Here is a 25,106-nt window from a genome sequence, read left to right as displayed (position 1 = left end):
GGATCACTTATAGTCAAGCTTGAGGGGGAGTGTTAACTTGAAGAAAGAGATGGGCCAAAGGAAGAGTTGGGTTGTGTTGGAGAAAAATACGTCGGAATAAAAATCTTCCAGGTCTCAGGCAGGACACCGGCTCCAACCCCTGCTTCCATCCCTGCCTCCGAGTAAAATGGAAGTTTTCTACTTATGAGATTCTTCCATAACTTGAAGAAAGAAATGGGGCCAAAGGAAGAGTTGGGTTGTGTTGGAGAAAAATACTCCGATATGAAAATCCTCTAGGTCTCAGGCAGGACACCGGCTCCGACCCCTGCTTCCATCCCTGCCTCAGAGTAAAATGGAAGTTTTCTACTTATGGAGATTCTTCCATATTTCCGAATATGGAAGAGTTTAACCTATTGAACCGACATCTACTTTACTATATAAGGGGACCCCAAACCCTAGAACAAGGGATTGGCATTCTGAGACTAAGAGATTAGAGCTAGGCGGCTAGAACTAGGGTTTATACACAAACCGTTTTAGTTCCTTCTCATTCAATCAATAAAACATATCTTTCAATCTTAATTCTCGTTTACCTACTGCTTATTCATTGTTCCGAAGTGCTATCAAAGACCCTACACAAAAAATACTTCTAACAGATTGAGTTTGGATCTTGCGCAAGAATAGGACAAGACCTCCAAAGATTGTCTGTAAAGGCTTCATGAGTGTTCACGAGTGCCTAGAAGTATCCAAATGAGGTGTGCAAAGATAGGGTCAAGTCTAGGAGAGACTTATACAACACTTGGAGTCAGTTGGGTGATGTTGCAGAAATAGAGTCGACCATCTATACGGACGATACGGAACCGTACCATACGGTCCGTGCAAACTTAGGGCAACCCAAATTAAGTCAGGTTTGACCTATGAAGATATTTGGGTGAGCTGTGCAAAAATAGGGTGTGGTATGGACATGTGGTCCGTATAATCGAACGTACTTGTTCCAGATCAACCTGAAATGAAGAAGTGCAAAGATAAGGCGACGGTTCAGCATGAAGAGAGACAACCTGATCTGTCTAATCTTGAGGACGTTTGTGGATAAGGTCAGGCTGGTATGAGCTGTAAAGGAGAACCATTGACCATGTATCTGGTCTGATACATGGACAAATTCATTTGAGCCTATAAGGAGCAAATGAGAAGCCAAACACTTGCCTTGACCAGTTTGAATCAAGCAATCATCAGCCAACATCCTCTCCACCAATCAAGTGTATTCATGCAGATTGCAACTAAACTCACTCCATCTTAGCCATCCATTCATCTTAAGTTATTTTTATCCATTATATTTAGGTTTTTAATGTTGCAAATTGTAAATGCTTATATAAGCATGTAGTTGGTGAGACTTGTAATCTCTAAGAAAAAGAGAGAGGGGGATTTCTCCTCCTCCTTCGTTATACAAAATATTATTGGTTCACAATCCCTTAATATTTTCCTACCTTAATCTCTAATCTCTCATAGTCTCTTGTTTTTTATCTGAGTTTACACTATTCTCATTAGATCTTTTCTTCACCATTTCAAGACTCAATTTCGTCCTAAAAGGACTTGTCTATCACACATAGCCTGAACTCTAAAAATATCATACTTCATGCGTCGCTCTGGGAAGACCGCCGAGAAGACCGACATCCGAGGGAACGAGGTTCAATCCACCATTTTAGGTTTAAGGACAATAATTGAGAACGGGGCTCGGGTTACTTAGAGATTCTTGAATAGTCTAGCGTAATGGATCGGTTTAGGTGGTTGAAGCGAAGCTAGTCTATGATATTTGATTGAGATAAGTTTTGGGTGAGTCGGTTTCTAATCGAACTTGTCCCCGGTTTTCGGATTTTTAACTATAATATTTCTATTAGAAAAAAATGTTTTTGTTCGTTATTACCATGCATGTACATATTCTCTAGACATTATTTACAAAGTAATTTTGACACAAGTCTTATCTACAATCAATTCACCAAATTAATGTGACATAGCATGCTATAATGATTACATGGCTCATGGTTAAGTGTGACATGAACAGTTTACATTTATCCTTATTTATAATCTTGGTAAACTCTTTAAAATATAATAGTAAATTATTCATTATCATTAAAGTAAATATATTAAAATATAAAATATAAAATATAATAATAAAAATATAATCATATTTTATAAATATTGAAATATTATTTACTTCTGTATTAAATACGTATAATTTATTACTAAAAAGATTTCAAAATCTTTTACAATTTTAAGAAATTATAATTTATAATCGCAATATTATTCGTTTTTTATATATATCTACAAATTTTAGAAATACTATTTAGTGTTACTTTTTGATAATTATACAACTTTTATATCAATTTTTATTAATTTTATACAAGTTTATTTATTATATTTTATCCAAAGAAATAGATATAAAAATATCTAAGATTATAATTTTAAATATATGCATATTTATTTTTAAATATAATTTTGAATAAACAAAATTATTATTTTATCTTATTTTTATGTTTAATTAAAATATTAAAAAATATCTAAAAATAATAAATTTTATTTTAAAACATAATTTAAATTTCAAAATTTTATTACTGCACATAATGCATGAAAGCTTCTAGTAACTAGATTGACTATAGTGTGTCTGTGCGTATATTGGTTATGACAAATAATTAATTGCATGTTGTTGTCATTTGCTGTATATTTATTGTGGGGATACATAACCAATTTACCATATATATATAAAAAAATAAAACCCGGTTTCAAAAAGATATTTATGGTTCAACATTATTATTTATAATTAAAAGAAAGTTGAAAGCAAAAATAATGTTCTCTTTTAAGTGTAGCTAGGTGTTTCGTTCGTGCATGCGGGACTAATATTTTTTAGTTACTAATTAATACACACATTGCTAATTGAAAGACTATAATGATAAATTATTATTAATAGTAAATTATTATTTATGATTTCATTTTTTTATGTACTATAAATTTCTTGAAATTTGTTTTTGTACACTATATTCCTTATAGATAAATAAATATTAAAAAATCACTCAATATTATATTATCATTATACAAAACTAAAAATTTTACTTGACTAATATTAAATTATGTGCTTTTTTGTTTTTAAATTTTTAACCTTTTTATTAAAAGATATTATTCGGGTAACAACACATAATATATAGGAATTATCTTTTTTTTATAAATATATTTTTAAAATTTTGGATAATTCTTATTAATATTAATTCTAATGACTTATCTAATTAAAAATTCATTTTTATTTTATGGCTGATTTATATATTTTATTCAGTAAGAGTATAAACGATATTAACAACTTTAACTTTTAACGTGAAAACTCGAACGCTGAAAATCATTTCGCAAATAATATATATTTTATTTATTAAGAGTATAAACAATATTAGCCACTTTAACTTTTAACATGAAAACTCGAATGCAGAAAATCACTTCGCAAATAATAGAATAGATTAGTATTTTGTTTTATTTTTATACATAGTGTTGTTTCTTTTGAGAAAATATCTTGTTATTTTAACATTTGGTTTTATTTATAAATTCGAAATAATATTTAGTTCGAACTGCGAGTCCTTTGCATAGATAGCTTTATTTTGTTGGTCGTTATATTCTGATCTGATTACCAAGACCACCTCAAACTTAAGTAATATAATATGTGTTTGTTGTCAAAAAAATAAAAAACTATCCACATACTTTATATTTCGTTTGCATAATTATTCAATATTTATTCACCATTTGTATCATACAATAGTTTACTTTAAAAAATATTTCAACACCCTCTTTTACTAATTTTACTTCAATTCTTTCTCTATTTTTGTATATACATAAAAATATTTAGCTATACAAAAGGGAATTGCCATAAAATAATGTAAATAGTATAATGCATTTTTATATGTTCAAACTAAATAAACCAAATAATATAATATAATATAATAAAATTATAAAGAAATTCATAATTTTTATTCTTTATAAATAGATACTTGGTATTTGAGGTTTTTCAATGTTATTTATTTTAATAATAATATTTTTAATATTATTTATTTTTCAAAAAAAAATTGATTACGAATCTAAATAAAAAATTGTTAAAAATTATTAAAATATGTTATTTTAATTACTTAATCTAATTATAATCAAAATTATTATTAATATGTAGTTAATTATATAAAAAAATTAAAATTATAGAATATGATTTTAAATTTTATTTAATAGAACTATTGTAGATGTTAAAAATGAAGTGAATGTTGAATAGTTAGAGAGAAAATGATGTGTAATGTTAAAAGGATAAAATAAAGGTGTTGAATAAATCAACCATTGTAGATCTTATTGAAGAAAAACTTGACAAAAAAAAAATTAAAGAAATTGTCACAACATTAATATGTGCCCCATTTTTCCCCCTCTCAACGGATTGAATATACTCAACGGAAAGTAATCCACATAGATCTTTTGATTTCTTCAACACCACCATTGCAGGGAATAATAGTTGAATACCTCCAACGTGCCCATTGTACTTACCCTTATAAATGTTCCGAGTCTAGAAGATGATGAGACGTATCAGACGCGTGTTTTCCAAGAGTAGTACCTTTTTATCTGAGAATTCAAGTGACCCTTCGAACCTGTGATTAATTTTTACAATGACATGTACTTAGAGTGATAAACAGAAAAATCAGATACTCAATCCATTTCGCAAAGAGTATCACAATGACATATTTCAAGTAAATTAAGAAAATTATAAAATATACGAAGATACACTAGAATAAGAGATTCTTTAAATGAAAATAATTTTAATAAAAGTTTATTGATTACTCAAAAATTTAAAAAAAAATGAATTTAATTGATAAAGTTATATTGAAAAAGTACAATGACACTCTTTTTAAAACAAAAGAAATACAATTAAAATTGTTATGAACTATTATGTGGATGTCCATTAGATCCATAAGCCCATGTTCTAGAGGATTTCTGAAACCCTAATGTTGTATCCCTATATATTGTATCGTGACTTATGGAATAATAAGATTAACCAATTCTTTCTTTATCTTGATTCACAACACGTTATCAGCACGCTCTAATCCTAGCCGCCCTAGAAAAAAAAATTCATTAGCTGCCGAGTAAAATCTGAAATCCCTAGTCGACGTGCCGAGTTGTCTCCGCCTATCTACTAAAAGGTATTGCAGGATTATTTGTTTCCTGTAACAGAGAAGAGATCAAATTATACCAACGAGAAACATGAGCAGTTGGAATTTTCATCTCCGTTGCATTTTTCCTGTCAAGATAAGTATTTTATTCTTTCTTGCTTTATACACAAGGTTAATTGAATTTTGATCATTTAAAATAATTTACGTAAAAATTATTACGTGTGATCTAATTTTTTTTCACTAAATTAATTAATTGGGTAAACCTTGGCAAATAGAATGAAAATACAGATCTAGTCCATAAAATAATTACTATAGGATTATTATTTATTTTTGATAATTAGAAATAATTTTATTATTATATTTCATTATCATTTTATACGAGGACTTTAAGCTTAAGGCTTGAGTATAAAAGATCCATAAATTTTGGAGAGCAATCCAAAAAAATGTATACTCATCCGAATGTGATTACGTAAAGCTCATTATGTATTTTGCATCTAAATATTAAAAGACTTTAAATGTGTAAATAAATCTCAACTATGTTGGATGTTAAGTTTAAAAGTAAAATTTCTCAAAGAAATTTTTAATGATGCATATGTATTGATAAAAAAAATCACATAATGTTGTCAAGAAGACACTATTGAAAAAAAAGTTTATAATTATATCTTGTCTTCTTGAGACTGAGAAAAACAATGAGCTATTATTGATGTAAGATAATGAATCATTATGCTCCATTTCCTGAAGTGAATGTGACATTATATATTGAGAAAGAAAAGACCACATTATTGCCTGAGAAAGTGGCTACAAATGTGGATGTAGACGTTAATGTGGATATACAATATATGGTTATTGTAAAGCCCAATGAGTTTCTTTCAAGACAGATAGTCTCACAAGAAGTGAGAAAATAAGGATGATATCAAATAAAAGGTATATCTCTTATATTATAAGAAAATAAACTAGTGTGAGTACAATGTCTTGTAGCATTAAGATTATTGGAAGCTCCAGAGGAGCAGATACATGTTTGCCTATGGAAACACAACTTGAAATCATTAATATGTTATACTTTCCCAAGTCTCAAAGATCAAAAGGATCTAAAATATAACACACAACCTTAAGTTGGATTCGATTCCAGATATATGAACTTGGAGTATCATTATCTTGAAGGGGAGAATTAGAAAATCCCACATCCCTAGTAAGTAAAACATCTAAAAGCATGTTCACACTAAAAATAGACTTGAGAAGTCATTTATAAAATAAAACAACATGATTTATAATCTAGTAATGTTGAGACAATAAGTAAAGGGAAATGTTGAATACCTTCAATCAGAAGTATTACGCAAGACACTATTGTATGGTACTACACAATGATTAGAAAATGGAGATAAATGTAGAAGTAAACCAGAAGTTTACCGAAAGTGTAATGTTTGGCAAATGGGTTATGTCATCCCGGTTTAGTAATGATGCGAAAGATAAATCATATAGATACTCATTAAAGAACGAAAATATTCTTACGAATGATATGTGATATGCTGCTTGCTTACAAGGCAGTATAAGAATACAGTTTTCACCAGTCAAAAAGATTTGGATTCTATTTATACAAAGAGCTGTTTGTGGGGCTTGATCACCCGCTGGTGGACTGACCATCCACCATATCCATCGACAAGAAGGTCGTATGTATCCTTGTCATAGATCCGCAACCTGATGTTTGCGAGACTAATTGGTAATATTGGTGAACAGGCCTTTCATGGTTATTTTATGCATGTGTGGATACATGATGAACATCTTGTAGCTAATGTTCATATTTAAGATGCAGCAGCATTGATTTGCTTAATGCCAAATAGTAATTAAAAAATCTCTCCAATAAATTGGTTTTGGGTCAGGAACCAAAGATTTCCATCTAGAAAAGTTGTAGTTACTCCACCATACTATAAAAGATGGGACCTCAAAGGAGGTTATGAATATGTTGGATATAATCTCCGTTAATATAATTTAAAGACTCAAAAGTTAGTATATCCAACATTAAGGAGAGAAAATAAACAGCTGGAGAATGAATGAGTTGAATGAATTATCATTGATCCTCGGACTAAAGAACGGAAATAAAAGTCCAAAATGAATGTATGGAGAAAATTCTATTACAAAGATTAGCATATGAGTTGCCAGACTCATTTACTGGCCCTAAGAAAGTGATTAAGTCACAAGTACCAGCTGTAAATGTTCCAATTAAAATGAATATCCCAAAAGTCCAACTTCAAACTGCTAATGAGTCTAAAGAACGCCTGAAGCGTGATACACCTATCGGTTCCAAATATAATAATACTCGAAAAAGAAGCACGAATAAGAATGGCAGAATCGAGGAATGAAAGATTAAAGATCTCGAGGAGAGATAGAAAACATGACAAGAAATAAACTCAGGTACCTGAGAATAAAGAAATCTCAAATAGCTATGTCATGTTTGGAACGATATGGAACCGATACCAAATTGACGTCGTAAATACTTATGCATGCAATGTAGCAGTTGATGAAAATGAGAATCATGAATCATCTATTGAAAAGTGTACACAAAGAAAATGATAGACCAAAATGGAAATAAGCAATAGATGAAGGATTAAATCTCTTGGAAAGAGAAGAGTATTCGGACCGATAGTCCGTACACCTAATGGTGCAAAACCAGTGGTACACAAATGGGTTTTTATGTGAAAGAATGAATGAGATGATGAAAAGTTGTAAGATGCAAAAGAGTAGTTGCACAATAGTTCTCACAAAGAGGGAAATTTACTGATTTCTTTCATGATTGAAAGATGTGATTTTGTATGACAAGAAGAATGATCATACTAGTAAAATTTATAAGAGAGAAAATAACTCGTATGTACAACAAGTATGTACAATATGAATGTTTAAAAGATTGTCTATAAAAATGAGGAGAATATGATGATGCGTGTGGTTGTACTCTTTTTTCTTATCATTGGTTTTGTCCCACAGGGGTTTCTATGTCAAGGTTTTAACGAGGCAACAAATAACACGCTAAGGATATACACCTAAAGAGGAATGTCATCAATCTTCCAAAGTATTTTTCGAGATTTAAGAAGCAGGAGAAAACGAGATAGATCAATCATACTTGAAGAAAAATCAATTTATGAACACATTCCATTCTTGAGACAGAATCAAAGGTCAAAAGTTTTCCAATCAAAGGAGACCTTCTAGATGGAATTAAAATATGAAATTTATGTTCAGAGAAAGATATTTGAGTCTGTTTTCATCTCTAATTTGAATCAAGTCATTCTCCATGATAGAACTCGAGATATGGCTATTTTCACGGGACACGTACAAGCTGTCTCAGAATACCTTATTTCGACTGATATCCCAAATATTGCTCGATACTAACATCTTACCAGAGCTAGACCGGTGCCTAACGTTAGACATGGATGCTAGCTTCGATTATCAAGTGGTTTGAAGTCATTTTATCGTACGGCATCAAGATATTCAAGTTTAGTGAGGAGTGTCAAATCTGCTAAGAGAAGTAAACATGTCCAACTCCAAGAAGAAGGAGTTAATTCATCACATTGGATTGTGTTCTATCAGATATCTCAAGTTATGTTTTCATCAGGGGGAGTAGATGTGCGCTGCACTCTTTTTCCCTTCACCAAAGTTTTTTTCACTGGGTTTTCCTAGTAAAGTTTTTAATGAGGTAGTATCTTATGCGCTTTAGAAAATATTTTTTTTGATGTACATCCAAGGGGGAGTGTTATGAACTATTATGTGGATGTACATCCAAGGGGAAGTGTTATGAATTATTATTTGGATGTCCATTAAGCCCATAAGCTCATGTTCTAGAGGATTCTGAAACCCTAATGTTGTATCCCTATATATTGTATCGTGACCTATAGAATAATAGGATTAACCAATTCCTTCTTTCTCTTGATTCACAACAAAAATGATGCTTTTTATGAAACAAAGGAGTACTTTTTTCATTAAATAGTAAAGGCTGATACAAATATTATTGCAAGCAAAATAAAGTAGTTATCCTTCAATGCAAGACATTCTTTATTTTATCTGTCAACACGATTAAATTTCATCCATAGGAAATTTAGGATCGACTGGTTTCTCTGGCAAAGATATCTGACGGACTCTATCCTTACGTGAGGCATTCACCCGTAGATTTCTCAGAACAGTAGAAGCTAATCTTGACGCAAAAGCCGTCCCACCTAAGTTGTGTGTATTGCCTGCTGAGTCATCTTTCTGAATGGTGCTATGTAGTTTGGCTTCTTCTTCACCTAAATCTTTTGAGAGCTTCCTTCTACAATATTCCGTCCATGCTGCCTGTATAAAGCATGCTGCCCAATTCCTCCATTTCCTCGAATGTAACCTGACAAGATCATTGTCGAAAAGAAGAAGGAAAAGGTTACTTAGGGTTATTGTGGTGAGTCCAAATAGTATCACAAGTTAACCTAGTAATTATCAGCAATATATTAATTTACGATTAAGTCAACATGCTTTTATTACTGAAATTCTTGCCTGGATATGTGTCTGGCTTTCTTTCTATGGAGGCGACAATACTGAGCAGCGACAAACTTGAGATCATCAGCTGACAGAACAAAGCCTTCGACTTCTGTCCGGGCTTTAATGATCATACTGGAGATGGGGACACAAGAACTGTGAGGATCCAATAATGCCCAACTGAGAAGTTCTTCTCCGCAGAATTCACCAACAGAGCGAAAGAATGTAGTTTTTTTTTCCGTCACTATTACAGTTCCTCTATTTATGAACAACATATTCTCGATTTGTTCACCTTCGTCAACAATGTAACTGTCTTCTGTGTAAATAACCGTTTTGAGACGAGCGCATACACTGTCTAGTAAGCGATCATCCATATCTTCAAACCAAGGCATCTGAAAAAGTGAATTTAAGAAGTGTGGTTAGGTACTTACCATTTTGTAGTGGTCGCTATGGTGGGACAAAAACACCACATGAAAACATCCATTTGCTACAGAAAATATAGTCCAATCATATTAGGCCTGGGCAAAAAAACCAGAACCAAAGAACCGAACCAGAATTGAACCAAAATATCTGAAATTGGAACCGAACCGAAAACCTCAATTACCCGCGAATGGTTCTTCTATTTTTCTATATCTAAAAAAACCTAACCGAACGGTTACCTGAATATATAAAAATATTAATTATATATACATATAACATAACTAAATATATATTTATAACTTAACAATTTATTAAAAGTATCCGAAAACACTTGAAGATAACTAATTTATTATAAAATATCCGAACTATCCAAAAGTCTCGGAAAGTATCCGGATAGTTTTATCCAAAATATCCAAAGTAATCTAAAATATAAATGTTTTTTGTCTAAATCATCCTAATTATTTGATATTTTATTTTAAATACCCGATAATCTACCCAAACTATCCGAACCATAATCAAATGAGATCCGAATCAGGTGTTTTCTGGTTCCCAGTTTTACTATCCAAACCAAACCCAAAACTATTTGAACCGAACCAAAAATAGGTCAAATACTAAATGGATCCTCTAGCCTCTGCCTGAACTACCCGAAACCCGAATGTAACGAACCGATACCCAAAATGCCCAAACCTACATATAACCATATGGTTTAAACCAGGTTACTGTGACTTGAAAAAACAGGCTCAAGCATAAGCTTAAATGTAAAAGTATTGTGATATACTCTTATAGTCTAATATTAATTATGTAACTTTTCTCTAGATTTAGCCTGCAGATTGTTCAACAAAGTAAAGCTTCAATAATAATATACATCTATACTATAAAACAAGAGCACTAAAAAATATACTTACAAAAAGTCATAGTTGAACTATAACATTTATTTAATATATTATTTATTTTGCCTACAACTCATTTAATTATTATTAAATATATATCCTAACATAACACATTGTTTTAATATTTTCCAAAAATAAGATATCTAAGAAAATATCCTTAACTATCTTTTTATTAGACTGCATTTTAATAATATATTTAATATATTTTAACTAAAATGTAAATATACATATTTATATTTCTAATATTTCTTTTAAATAAGAAAATTTGTAACTAACATTTCTATAACATTTAGACAATATTTATAGAATATATCACAATACTTTTACTTTGTTGAACAATCTGATTCATAGAATAAGAAATAACATTTCTATAAATTATTCATAATTAAATTACTATATGAATTAATAAATATAAAATGACTTAGTATATTTATTAACTATTTTATAAATTATAAAATTACATATACAGAATAACATATATCATGAATTTTATAACATACTTCACCTTATTACAACAAAATATTAAAGTAAACTATTAAAGTAAAATAATAAATAATATTATATTATAATATAAATTTAAATTAGAATATTAAAATATAATTTAAATTATATTAATTTGATAAAATATAATAACAAATTTTGTTGATATTAATATTATTTGACTATATTGTACATTGAACTATATGTTATGTTATACAATTAAAGTTTTAGCAGATTATTTCATAAACATATAAATATTTATCAGGTATGAGACGAATTGAATGATATACAATTAATTATATTATTACCAAATAAATTTTGACTAATATTAAAAGGTTAAAATAAATTCAGTTCTAGCTGTAAAGCTTTAAAATATAAGTAAACGAGGTGGGTTACAGGAATGACTTTTCTTATTTTTATAAAATTTTATTTATGTAAATTATAATTTATCTCCTTCTCTCAATAATACTTAACACATTCAGCACTATACTCTACCAGTTGTATATACTTATATACATTCATGTTTTTTGAGCAAACTAACTTGAGAAGTCTAAAGTTTTTATTTATTTAGGGTTAGTCGAGGAATTCTAGACTGAAACCCTACGTCTCTTAATTGGAAAACATTGTCTCCCATTTTACTCAAAAAGTAGTATTTAAAATATTGGACTTACCAAGTCAAAGAGTGAACGAAGATAGACATCTCAATCATAAGAAGGGAGCTTACATGCTTTAACAGCTTCTGGTAAATTTGGCGTTCGATTTCGAGTCTAAGGTTTTTTGGAAGCCCTCGAAGAAAAGATTCTTCTTTGGTGCCTCTGGTTTCTCGCCATTTGTGATCCTCTGATTTCCTAATGCGTTCCTTAAGAGACTCAGGCAGCATCCGATAGGACATCCATTTTTCTGTATCTCTCCTTTTCTCCTCCATTTCATTTATTCTAACTATAGTTGATTGCAGATACTTCTGTCATGGCCAAAAGCATCTTCTGAGAATCAGCTTTACATGATCAAAATTTGGTTTATGAAGTATGAAATTTACCTGGACATTTCCAATGAGCACAGAAAACAAGAGTAAACCAGAGACGCAGATGGTGATAGCAAAAAAGATCTCCCCTACAGAGTTGCTTGTCTCTAAGTTTTGCCCCAAAGCACTGTATTTGTTACAGTGGGAGTTAAGGTATGATCTTCAGACAACCCTGGTAGGTGTATTTCTATTTGAGGTTAGATTGAACTAACCTAAGATTTCGGAGACCCCACCAAAAACAATAAAAGAACTTCCTCGGAAAATCCCTTGATTCTACCACCCCAGATTTCAATGCATCAATGTACATACCAAAGTTGAAAACTGTGGAATTTGTAATCTCTCCAGGGTCTATTAACGGGCATGAAATTTTCAGAAAATGACTGTTGTCTCCGCCACCGCGCACACAATACAGGTCCAAATTCGTGAGATTGCACATAGATGACTTAGCACACGCATCAGACCAGCATCTGTTTTTCTTCTCTATTGCACTCAAGTACCAGAAAGCCCCAAACACCTGGCCATCATCACAGTTATAATTTTGTTTGCTTATGCGTAGCAAAATGAAGGCAGTGGGATTGTGGGACAAAAAGAAAAAAATACTTACATAACTTTGCAACATGTAGAGAAAAAGGTTTAAAGAAGCCCCAATCCACTTTGTTTCTGCTACCGTACCACATGATCTTGACACTTCTTTGAAAAGCGGATAGATACGAATGCTTCTTGGTATATATTGAGAAAGTATAGTATATTTCAGTATTTTTTTTGACACTAGCGAGTCAGACCGTTTAATGAGACTGAGAACCATAATCTACAAAATATTGGATTGCACATCTTTAATGCTAAATGTCACAATAATAAAATAAGAACTCACTATCGAAAGGAAGTGATTAACACACCTGAGGAATAGGGAGAACAGAAACAATGTCAACGATGAAGTAAAATATGAGGTGTCTTTCGCTTATAGCCACAGAATACACGGTTGTCTCACCTCTAAATGATACTTGAGAACGAGGAGCAATATGCTTGGTTATAAAATGGAAAATTATGTGTATCCCATAGAATGTGTCAATCAAGGTACGAAAAACACAAGCTGTTGCAACAAGTTTCTTGTCGTAAGTGAAGCAGAGTCTATGAGAATCAATAACAGGGATAAAGAGAAACAAAGGATCAATAGCCAATGCCACCAAGCAAACTAGCAGAACAATCTTCCTCGTGTTAAGGGTTTTCATGTTTTTGTAAATCTTCTTTAAACGTCCTCTGACTGATGTAGAGGCTACGGATTGCTCCGAAATCAGACGGTGAAATCTGTTCAACACGATAATATATGCATGTATATAAACTAGTTTGATAAATATTGTGACATATAAATAATGGTTTGTATTAGTGCCGCTGTTGTGTCAATAGCAGGGTTCAAATCTGCATGTTGTTTATAAAACATAACATAAAATTTGTTAATAGGAAATTACCTCATCGTGTGGTTTGTTACAAGGAAATGAAGTCTACTCAAGCGCCGGATCCAGCATGATTTCAGGTCCTAATCAATATTCAAAATTGTGCCCCCGTCCCTTATTTATTATTCGAATTTATAAATGATACCAAATGTTACAAAACAAGAGATTTTCTCAAAACAAACAACATTATGTATACAACTTTATAAAAAAAAACTAATTACACTAAAAAGAGAACACCATTTTTGCTTTCAACCTTTTTTATAAAAAGAAAACAATGTTGAACCGTGAATAGCTTTTCGCAACATGGATGAACCGGGTTTTTTTAAGTTTTTATATATGGTAAATTGGTCATGTATCCTATTGGGGATATATATTGAATATGTGTTAGGATAATTACGGACGTGTTGATAAGTCCAGGTTCTTAGCTAGATAAGGACAAATCTCCTTGTTGAGATTGAGTTACGTTGTTGTATATATACTCAGCCATTGGCTCTCTAATAAACACACACGTTGAATACATAAATCTACATGGTATCAGAGCGGAAGATCCTCAAACTCTGATCTTCTGTTCATTTTTTTGAGTCATGGCTGATTCTACAAGTATTGTAAGTGGTCATAGGAAGGATGAAGCGATGTCAAGCTCACCTTACATGTTGTATGGCTCTGACAATCCGGGAGCCGTGATTACCTCTGTCAAGTTGAATGGAGAGAATTACAACGAATGGTCGTCGGAGATGGTCAACGCTCTGCAAGCCAAACGTAAATTGGGTTTCATCAAAGGAACTCTGAAGAAACCAGATGAGGAGAGCCCTGATCACGATCATTGGTTAACAGTTAATTCAATGATAGTGGGCTGGATTCGAACGTCCATCGAACCAAACGTGCGCTCCACTGTCACATATATCACTGATGCGTATCAGTTGTGGGAAGACCTGAAACAGAGGTTTTCCGTAGGGAACACGGTTCGTGTTCATCAGATCAAGGCTCAGCTTGCTTCGTGTCGACAAGAAGGGCGATCTATTTTGGAGTATTTTGGCAAACTCTCAACATTGTGGGAAGAGTTGCAGGTCTATCAGCCGGTTCATGCATGTACGTGTGGAGCTGCTGTAGCTATGGCTAAAGAGAGAGAGCATGAGAAGATCCATCAGTTTGTAATGGGTTTGGACGATTCTCGCTTTGGGAACATCTCTACGAACGTAATAGGACTTGATCCTTTGCCATCGCTTGGAGAAATATACAATAAGATGGTGAGAGAAGAACAAAGACTAACGACTGCACGTGGCCGTGATCATCAGCCAGAAGCAGTTGGCTTCGTCGCACGTCAACACTCAAATTCTTCTCAACGCGATTCTACAAACGACTCAACGTCAAGTAAAGGAGACAACTCAATTATGCGAGCACGATCGATATGCTCTCACTGTGGACGTACAGGTCATGAAAAGCGTGACTGTTGGCAATTAGTGGGTTTCCCTGACTGGTTTAATGATCGCAGTGGTGGTCGTGGGAATGGTGCTGGCAACAGAGGTCGAGGACGTGGAACAAATAGTCGAGGGCGTGGTCAGGCTAACGTTGCTCAAGCCACAAGCTCCAACTCGTCGTTTCCAGAGCTCACTACTGATCAGTGGAAAGTGCTCAGTCAGATGATTCAAGAGAAAGCTGGTAACTCTGCGTCTGACAAGCTATCCGGTAAGAATCATTTGGGTGATGTCATTTTAGATACCGGTGCCTCGCACCATATGACGGGAAATCATGAGTTGTTGACGGACATGGAGTCGATTCCACCGTGTTCAATCTCCTTTGCTGATGGGAACCGAACATTTGCTGTAAAGATGGGAACATTCTCCTTGTCTGATGCAATAAAACTGCAGCGAGTGCTCTATGTTCCTGACCTGAATTGCACCTTGATATCAGTTGCAAAACTTCTGAAGCAAGTAAATTGTTTTGCGACTTTTACTGATACAATATGTGTTTTGCAGGACCGTTTTTCGAGGACTCTGATTGGAGCCGGTGAGGAACGCGATGGTGTGTATTACTTCACGGATTTGGTTTCAGCTAAGAGTCATCGGGCAGCAGGCGGTTCTGATCCTGTCTTGTGGCATCAACGTTTGGGCCATCCGTCGTTTTCAGTGTTTTCAGATTTATCTTTTGTTTCTAAATCAGCTAGCTCAAGTCCGTGTGACACTTGTTTTCGAGCTAAGCAAACGCGTGAAGTTTTTTATGAAAGTATGAATAAAACAACAGAGTGTTTTTCTCTTATTCATGTTGATGTGTGGGGTCCCTACAGAGTTCCCTCCTCTTGCGGTGCAGTATACTTCTTGACTATAGTAGACGATTATTCCAGGGCCGTATGGACCTACCTCCTCCTCGCAAAATCAGAAGTCCAGCGTGTTTTGAAGAACTTCCTGGCGTACACAGAGAAACAATTCCAAAAACCAGTAAAAGTGATTCGTAGTGATAATGGGACAGAGTTCATGGTCCTGTCGTCTTATTTTAAGGATCTCGGCATCGTACATCAAACTTCTTGTGTCAGCACTCCACAACAAAATGGTCGAGTCGAGAGGAAACACAGGCACATTTTAAATATTGCTCGAGCTCTCTTGTTTCAAGCCAGTCTTCCGATTCGCTTTTGGGGAGAAGCAGTACTCACAGCTGCTCATTTAATAAATCGAACCCCGTCGTCCGTTCTCAAAGGCCGTTCCCCATATGAGATTCTTCACGGCGTCAAGCCAGATTACAAGATGTTGCGGGTTTTCGGTTCTGCATGTTATGTGCATAAAGCCTCTCGGGACAAGGACAAATTTGGTCCTCGAAGTCGGTTATGTGTGTTCGTTGGTTACCCCTTTGGCAAGAAAGGCTGGAAAGTGTTTGATATTGAACGCGACGAGTTCCTTGTGTCTCGAGATATAGTGTTTCGAGAAGATCTGTTTCCTTTTGCTGACCCAAAACCTGCTCCACCAATCACATCAACTGTCGAAGTAGCCAGTGATGAAGATTGGATCATCATGCCATTGGACGACAGGGGGAGTAATGTTGTTCAAATGAATTCTTCTGACCAAGAAACTGATCAATCTGTTCCAGCAGCTGTGGTGACACCAGTAGAAACGACATCACTTCCTGTCTCAGAAGAAACTCCTGCGGCTCCGTTACAAGAAGTCCTGAACTCAACACCAGAGCCATCCTCCTCTACAGACTCATCTTCTGCTCCAGCTACTGAGATTCTAGGTCGAGGACAACGAGAGAAAACACAATCTGTTACCCTTCGTGATTATCTGCTCTACAATGCTTCCGCTGATCCTGATAGTAATACACACTATTTCGTCTCCACATCCTCCTCATTAGAGTCTTCGTCGTCGGTCTCAGGTAAATCCTTGTATCCTCTGTCTGATTACATTACTGATGAGCAATTTTCTCCTAGTCATCGAGCGTTCTTAGCAGCAGTAAGCAAGTCTGATGAACCAAAGAACTTCAAAGATGCTATGAAACTTGATGTTTGGCGTAAGGCTGTGGGAAAAGAAGTAGTAGCTCTCGAGGACAGTGACACATGGGATATCACTGATTTACCACCTGGCAAAGAAGCGATTGGATGTCTATGGATTTTCAAAATCAAATACAATGCAGATGGCACAGTTGAGAGACATAAGGCACGCTTGGTAGTAAATGGCAAGAGTCAGATTGAGGGTGAAGACTATACAGAAACATTTGCTCCGGTGGTTAAAATGACAACAGTTCGAGCTTTGTTGCGACTAGTTTCGGCCAAACAATGGGAAGTGTATCAAATGGATGTCCAAAATGCTTTTCTTCATGGTGATCTCGAAGAAGAAGTATATATGAAACTCCCTCCAGGTTTTCGACACTCCCATCCTAACAAAGTATGTAAATTAAGAAAGTCTCTGTACGGCTTGAAGCAGGCTCCGCGCTGTTGGTTTAAGAAGCTCTCGGATGCCTTAATACGTTTTGGTTTTATTCAGTCCTACGAAGACTATTCTCTGTTTTCCTATGAGCGTAATGGTGTGGAGCTTCGGGTCCTTGTCTACGTTGACGATCTACTCATTTGTGGCAACAACTCCCATATGGTGCGACGCTTCAAAGAATATCTGAGCAAGTGCTTCGCCATGAAAGACTTAGGGAAACTTAAATATTTTCTTGGGATCGAAGTTAGCAGAGGTCCTGAAGGTATCTTTCTCTCTCAGCGCAAGTATGCCCTTGATATCATTGCAGATACGGGCAACCTCGGTTCCAAACCTGCGTCGACTCCTTTAGAACAGAATCATCAGCTCGCCAAGTCTACTGCTCCACTCCTTACTGATCCAAAGAAGTACCGACGTCTGTTAGGACGTTTAATTTATCTGTTGAACACCCGTCCGGAGTTGTCTTATTCAGTTCATTTGCTGTCTCAGTTTATGCAAGCTCCTACAGAAGAACATTGGTCTGCGGCGCTCAGAGTTGTACGGTATTTGAAAGGGACACCAGGACAGGGAATTCTTCTTCACTCAACCAACGATCTCACGCTTACTATCTATTGCGATGCAGACTGGAGTGGCTGTCCTCTGTCTCGTCGTTCCTTAAGTGCGTGCGTTGTCATGCTTGGAGGCTCTCCCATTGCTTGGAAAACAAAGAAACAAGACACTGTTGCAATGTCTTCAGCAGAGGCTGAGTACCGGTCAATGGGTGTTGCATTAAAAACAACAAAGTGGATACGTCGTCTCCTCAAAGAACTTGGCGCGGAACAACCTGGGCCTACGAGATTCTTCTGTGACAGTAAGGCTGCTATACATATCGCAGCGAACCCGGTGTTTCATGAGAGAACAAAACACTTGGAACGTGATTGTCACTCAGTACGGGATGCTGTAACTTCTGGTCTCATTGTCACGCAACATATTCGGTCTGATTCACAAGTCGCTGACATTTTGACAAAAGCGCTGGGCCGGGTTCCTTTTCAAACCATCATGTCCAAGTTGGGCGTAGTGAATCCACATGCTCCAACTTGAGGGGGAGTATTGGGGATATATATTGAATATGTGTTAGGATAATTACGGACGTGTTGATAAGTCCAGGTTCTTAGCTAGATAAGGACAAATCTCCTTGTTGAGATTGAGTTACGTTGTTGTATATATACTCAGCCATTGGCTCTCTAATAAACACACACGTTGAATACATAAATCTACACCCACAATAAATATACAACAAATGACAACAACATGCAATTAATTATTTGTCGTAGCCAAATGTACACACAGACACTGTAGTTAATCTACATGATAATAACGAACTAAAAGACTAATTTCACGAGACTTTGTATCTGAATATGCAACTAATCCATCTAAATGGCACGACGAGATGGCCAAGGCGAATCAAACCTAAAATAAAAATTGCATATGAAATCGTTTTTTCCACTAGACCAATACAGCTGAGTTAACGAACAAAAGCATCTTATTAATGGTTTATGCATGTTCACGCCCCCAAGACTATCTTCAATAGTTTACTCTACTTTTCTTCTTTAAAATAGAGTGATTCTATAATAAAGTTGAGTTATACTTTAATAATATTACATTTAGGAGAAAAAATAAAGTGATAAACAAAAAATAAACATACTTATTTATAGAGTAATTCTTTTTATACTCTATTATAGCACCTCCAATAGTATTCTATTTTCACTATAAAATTTAGTTTAGAATAAAATATGCTCCAATGGTATTTTAATAATTTTTATCATAATTTTATTTATCACTCTATAATAGAGTAAAAATAAGTTTACTCTATAAATAAAGTAGTATTTTCTTTAGTTTTTTCCAGTTTAATTTATTCTCCTAATAATTATAATTATTATGTTATTCTTTTATTCATCTGAAATACCAATTAAAAGTTATATAATATGAAAAAAGGTGAAAAGAGGAAAAAACATTTCTACCTTAATATACAACATGGACTTTATCTTCTTTATTCGGATTCTGAAAATTTTTAATCTATGTAAAAGCACAAAAAATAAGAAAGTGAAAACAAAATCAGACCGAATGTAAAATAAATTCATAAAACTAAAATTTATTTTATTTTATTTAATCTTTATTTTTATAATTTTCAGCTATATTTTATTACCAGACATACATTTATGTAACGCATAATTTTAGTTTCATATTAATAATTGATAAAAATGAACACATATATTTTGGTAAATCTCACAGATAGCACTAAAAAGGTTTATAACAGAAATAGCAGATAAGGTGAAAAATCTCTAAAATAAAATTTATTAAACAAAGAAAGAATAAATTATCTTAAATTCTATCCCATTATCAAAGTAAAACATAAACTTCAATCAATAAACTTTAAATCTAAATCTAAAATATTACTCATTATATAATTCATCATTTAAATTTTTTAAATTTTGTTTTTTTCTTTATTATTTTATATATCTAAGTCACTTAGAGCATATTAATTATTTTATCATTTAATGAATATTATTTTAGAGATATTTGTATAGGCTAAAGGGCTATTTGGATTCGGGACAAGTTACCCCTTTTAATAAAGGATATACAATATACACACTGACATAAATTTAATTTTATCTTAACGTGTGTTGTTTAGAGGAGAATCGCTATAAATTAATATTTGATCAAGTAATAATTATTATAAAATAATATTTTTGTCGGTTTCATCATATTAATTTAAAAATTTTGATTTTAAGTTTGAGTTAATATGTGTTATGATTGCTGTATAATTTTGAGTTACTTCCTTTATAAAATTGCTAACTCAAAAGTTAACTCAACATCAAGGAAAATCTCATGTTTTAAGGTTGAGTTAGCATTTAATGATTTTTTTTTTAAAGAAAAGAAACGAGAACAAATGATAGGAGTAGTCATTAGTATTTTTTGTCAGCTTAATTAGTATTATTTCCCGTATTTATAGCCGTTCTATATGATAGTGACTTTAGAGATGACTAACATAACTATATATTCTACAACCTATTAGGTTATTTTATGGTACATCACTACTAACTATAATAAATATATGATTTAACAATCGAAGCACTCATTGCTGACGTTTACCGCTACTTTGGAACTTCTATCCTCCATTGGTATGCTTGCTTCTATACTATGTAATATATCGTTAATATTTAAGTGATAGGAGTAGTAATTAGTTATTATCTATACCAGTTCTATATAAATTTTACTTTAATTTTGTTATAAGTTGATAATTTATTCTTAAGATATCATTAAAAATAAACGGTTTGATTTACCCCAAAACCAATTTTTATTTAAAAAACTGTAAAACATAATTGCATGGCTTATTTTTGCATATATATATCTGATAATGCATAATTAAACATACGAAATGAAATTTAAAATATGATTTGGAATGCACATTATTTTTACTATTAATTTTAAATTTTAAATTGAATTTATTGATAATTATGTAAGTTATTTTATTATTTATATTAGCATATATTATATTTTTAATAATTATAAAATTTGAAAATAATACATTATGTAGCTTATTTATGAATTATTAAAATTGCATACATAATAATGGGTAATGATTGTTTAACTATTTTAATTATTATTTATTTCCTAATAACTACTTATCATTTATATTTTACTTATTTTAAATTATATAAAAGTATACTGCAACTTGTACATCAAAAATATTACCAGTCATTTATTTTAGTGAAAATGGTAATTCATATTTCTACTACGAACATACTACATAAATCTACAGTTTTTACCACATAAATTTTACTGCAAGTTACATCAAATCATAAAACATATTACAACTCAATGTTAATACTACTTGTCACCAATCGGAGCCAGTGTAAAATTAGCAAATTATGATAAATGAGAAAATAATAATTTTCTAGAAGTCTTATGTAAATATATGCTTCTTATAATAACATAAATTAATAATTATAAACCTAAGCTTATATAAATCTAGGCATATCTAAATAAATAATTTAGTAAAATATGAGCTATTTCTGTTGGTTTTTCTTAAAAATTGGTAATCTTTCTTAGTCTTACGTATTTGACTCATCATTTTCATCTTTCAATACCTTTTAGATGAGAAACCAATGCTAACAACGTGTTGATGAAAAAAAGAATTAATCATAATAAAGTCTCGTCCAAGGAATTAACATGCATAAAAAACTTTAACAGAATGAAAAAAATATGTATAAAAATTCTCTAGAAATGGATTATTAGTATAAATTAAAATACATAAACAAAAAATATAATTCTAAGAGATTACTAACAAAGAATATCTTTATAAATTAATAACTATAAAATAACAAAATTTTAAAATCCCAAACATTATTAATCTATAGATGTTTTACTGTATATATCTAGAACTTTATATCTAGAACTTGTTCTTGATTAAAGCTGATCTTTTTTTTGGAACAAGATTAAAGCTGATCAACATGCCCTTTGCGCATTCGATTCCTTTCCTTTAACAATCTAAGGGGCCGTTATTTGGTAAGTTAAAAGGTTTAATAGCTCTGATAGTATGAAATTCACCAAAAAAAAAAAAGAATAAAGTGTTCAAGATTAAAAAGCCTCCTTTTGATTAATCTATGTTTAATGGGATAAATATTTTGTTTTTGTTTGGAGCCAGTCTTTATTGTGTACATGATCATAAATTCAAGCTTGCATAGAATCCGTGACAAAATTTTATCGCAAGAGAAATCGCCATTAAAAAAAAAAAACCTTCCTGGGAAAAAAAAACTAACAAATAACAGTATTAAAAGGACTAACCTCTTGAAGAATCAAGAAACTGTCTCGTTGCTGCCTTTTAGGAAGAAGAGAGTTGAGTGCTGCTTTGTTATATAAAGTCTTAGCTTACGATCGGTAAAAACAAGTGTATTATTTTTTTAAAACGACAGTGCAACAGCTAAGCAATTTACGAAATAGAATTAAATCGTCCAACTGCTCTCTTGACGAAAAATCTTAGAACATATCTTGTGTCACTTTTTAATGTTTGTTTCTTTCTCTTGTGTCATTTAATGAATATTATTGTAGAGATATTTCTATAGGTTATTCTTAGAACATATCTTGTGTCACTCATATATCATCAGGCCCACTCCTCTTTAATAAGGCACAAAAGTGATTGTGGTCACAATGATCATTTGTTTTTACTGTTACTATCTACCGGGGCTAAGCAAAATATCCGTAAATTTTGAGTCGATCTTTTATCTTTATCAGTTTCGATTCGTTATTTTTTTCGATTTGAACCAAAAAATTCGGATATCCATAACTCTACGAAGTAAAATAAATACTAATATACAATATCCGTAAAAAACACATTGGATTGCAGTTATTAATATTTTTAGGAACATATATCTGATTGGATTCATTATATGCATATATATATACATATATTTTAAAACTATATAGATGAATTATATAAATATAATATCTTATGTAAGCTTTATAATATTTTTTTATTATTTAGTTATTAGAATTTTAAAAGTAAATAACCTTTTTGTAATAAAATATTATTATTTTATATTATTGTGAATTTTTATTTATTTTTAATTTTAATTTTATTAATAGGAATCAAATCGAATATCTGTTACAAAATTTTAATTTTTTTTGGATATCCAGACACCAAATATTCGGTTAGCTACATATCGAATTGATCAGATAATAGATTATTCCGAATAATTGCAAATCAAATATGATGCAAAATAAAAAAATAAACACAAATTAGTTTAAAGCCAACATAATGTGTATCCGCTAAATTATAGAGTTATACGTTGTGTAAGATATGTAATGTTTGGCTAAAAAGGAGTTAACCATTAATATATATTGGATATGTAACACAAGATATTAGCTGCTATATAATATTTTATTAACATAAATCCCGATTCGATCTTCCATATTTTGTCTTTTTCTTCTTTTTCAACACATAGTCTTTTTATTAGTTCGTGCTTTATAATCTCCATAATTTTCGTCGCTTGTCTCTTCCTTTTCTCTTGAATCTTAAATTTCGCTCACTCTATCAAATAATAAGAACATAAATAAGTATAATACACATTGCAATATATCCGCCATTGATGCAATTTTTTGGTGAAGCTTACATGATCTTTTTACTGTTGTTTTGTTTACAGTGAAAATAAATATTATTTTTTTTGGTAGATCTAGTACACTTTCTCTGGTTATTAGGTAAAGCCTCCTACGTACTATAGACCTGCAAACAGCTTCATACAATGTTTTTTTCTGACACCTCAATCTTATTGCCAGTTCTTATCTATTCTGCAGGGGCAAAATTGTCAAAAATGATCGAAAAGGATAATCAGAAATTCATTAAGTATCATTAATGGCATTTCTCTAGTTTGTGCTTCAAATAAGTATATTTACCTAAATGATTCTATTTATTTATATTTATTTATTGATTTAGTTTTTTTTTGGATAGTAGCATCTCATTTTTTGGTATATGGTGGTTTAAAAAATTAATTCTATTATCTATGCTATCAATATACACTTATTTATTTGCTAACTTGTCCATCCAGAAAGAGCTTCAAGATTAAGTGTGATTGAGTTGAAATAGAAGAAAATAATATATGAAAAAGTGATTCGCATTGTAGTGCCAAAATCTCTACTAATAAAAGGGAGCTTTTGAGGCTCCATAGAGCGTCCACATCAGCGGAAAAAATTTCTCCCGAAAGATGACACGTGGCATAAAATGTAGTTTTACATTTTAATATTACTTATTTTCGAAAATTGTAAAAAATATGTAAACATACAGCATAAAAAATGGAAAAACTACATTAAACATATGTAAGATTACTATTTTTCACTTTAAAAAAGACGGTTTATCTCCCTACTAATAAAAGGGAGCTTTTGAGGCTCCATAGAGCGTCCACATCAGCGAAAAAAAATGCTTTTGAGGCTCCATAGAGCGTCCACATCAGCGGAAAAAATTTCTCCCGAAAGATGACACGTGGCATAAAATGTAGTTTTACATTTTAATATTACTTATTTTCGAAAATTATAAAAAATATGTAAACATACAGCATAAAAAAATGGAAAAACTACATTAAACATATGTAAGATTACTATTTTTCACTTTAAAAAAGACGGCTTATCTCCCTACTAATAAAAGGGAGCTTTTGAGGCTCCATAGAGCGTCCACATCAGCGAAAAAAAATTCTCCCGAAAGATGACACGTGGCATAAAATATAGTTTTACATTTTAATATTACTAATTTTTAAAAATTATAA

The 25,106-nt window shown here is 32.2% G+C and overlaps 1 protein-coding gene across 1 annotated transcript; it reads right to left on the bottom strand.

Moving 5' to 3' along the window:
- Window positions 1-362: 362 nt before the first annotated feature.
- On the bottom strand, window positions 363-23,577 carry LOC103829776 (cyclic nucleotide-gated ion channel 11). Its single transcript, XM_009105476.2, has 9 exons — window positions 22,639-23,577; window positions 13,919-13,986; window positions 13,349-13,757; window positions 13,057-13,260; window positions 12,665-12,966; window positions 12,468-12,579; window positions 12,156-12,392; window positions 9,660-10,033; window positions 363-9,510 (listed from the first exon to the last, which is right to left on the bottom strand). Exons 2-9 carry the CDS (start codon window positions 13,921-13,923, stop codon window positions 9,210-9,212), a joined length of 1,944 nt encoding a protein of 647 aa, XP_009103724.1. The 5' UTR covers window positions 13,924-13,986; window positions 22,639-23,577; the 3' UTR covers window positions 363-9,209.
- Window positions 23,578-25,106: the final 1,529 nt, after the last annotated feature.

Source organism: Brassica rapa, chromosome A01, assembly GCF_000309985.2.
Source record: "Brassica rapa cultivar Chiifu-401-42 chromosome A01, CAAS_Brap_v3.01, whole genome shotgun sequence".
In the NCBI taxonomy this organism is placed as follows: domain Eukaryota; kingdom Viridiplantae; phylum Streptophyta; class Magnoliopsida; order Brassicales; family Brassicaceae; genus Brassica; species Brassica rapa.
Note: the sequence above shows the minus strand (reverse complement) of the source record. Positions and strands in the feature narration are given on the sequence as shown.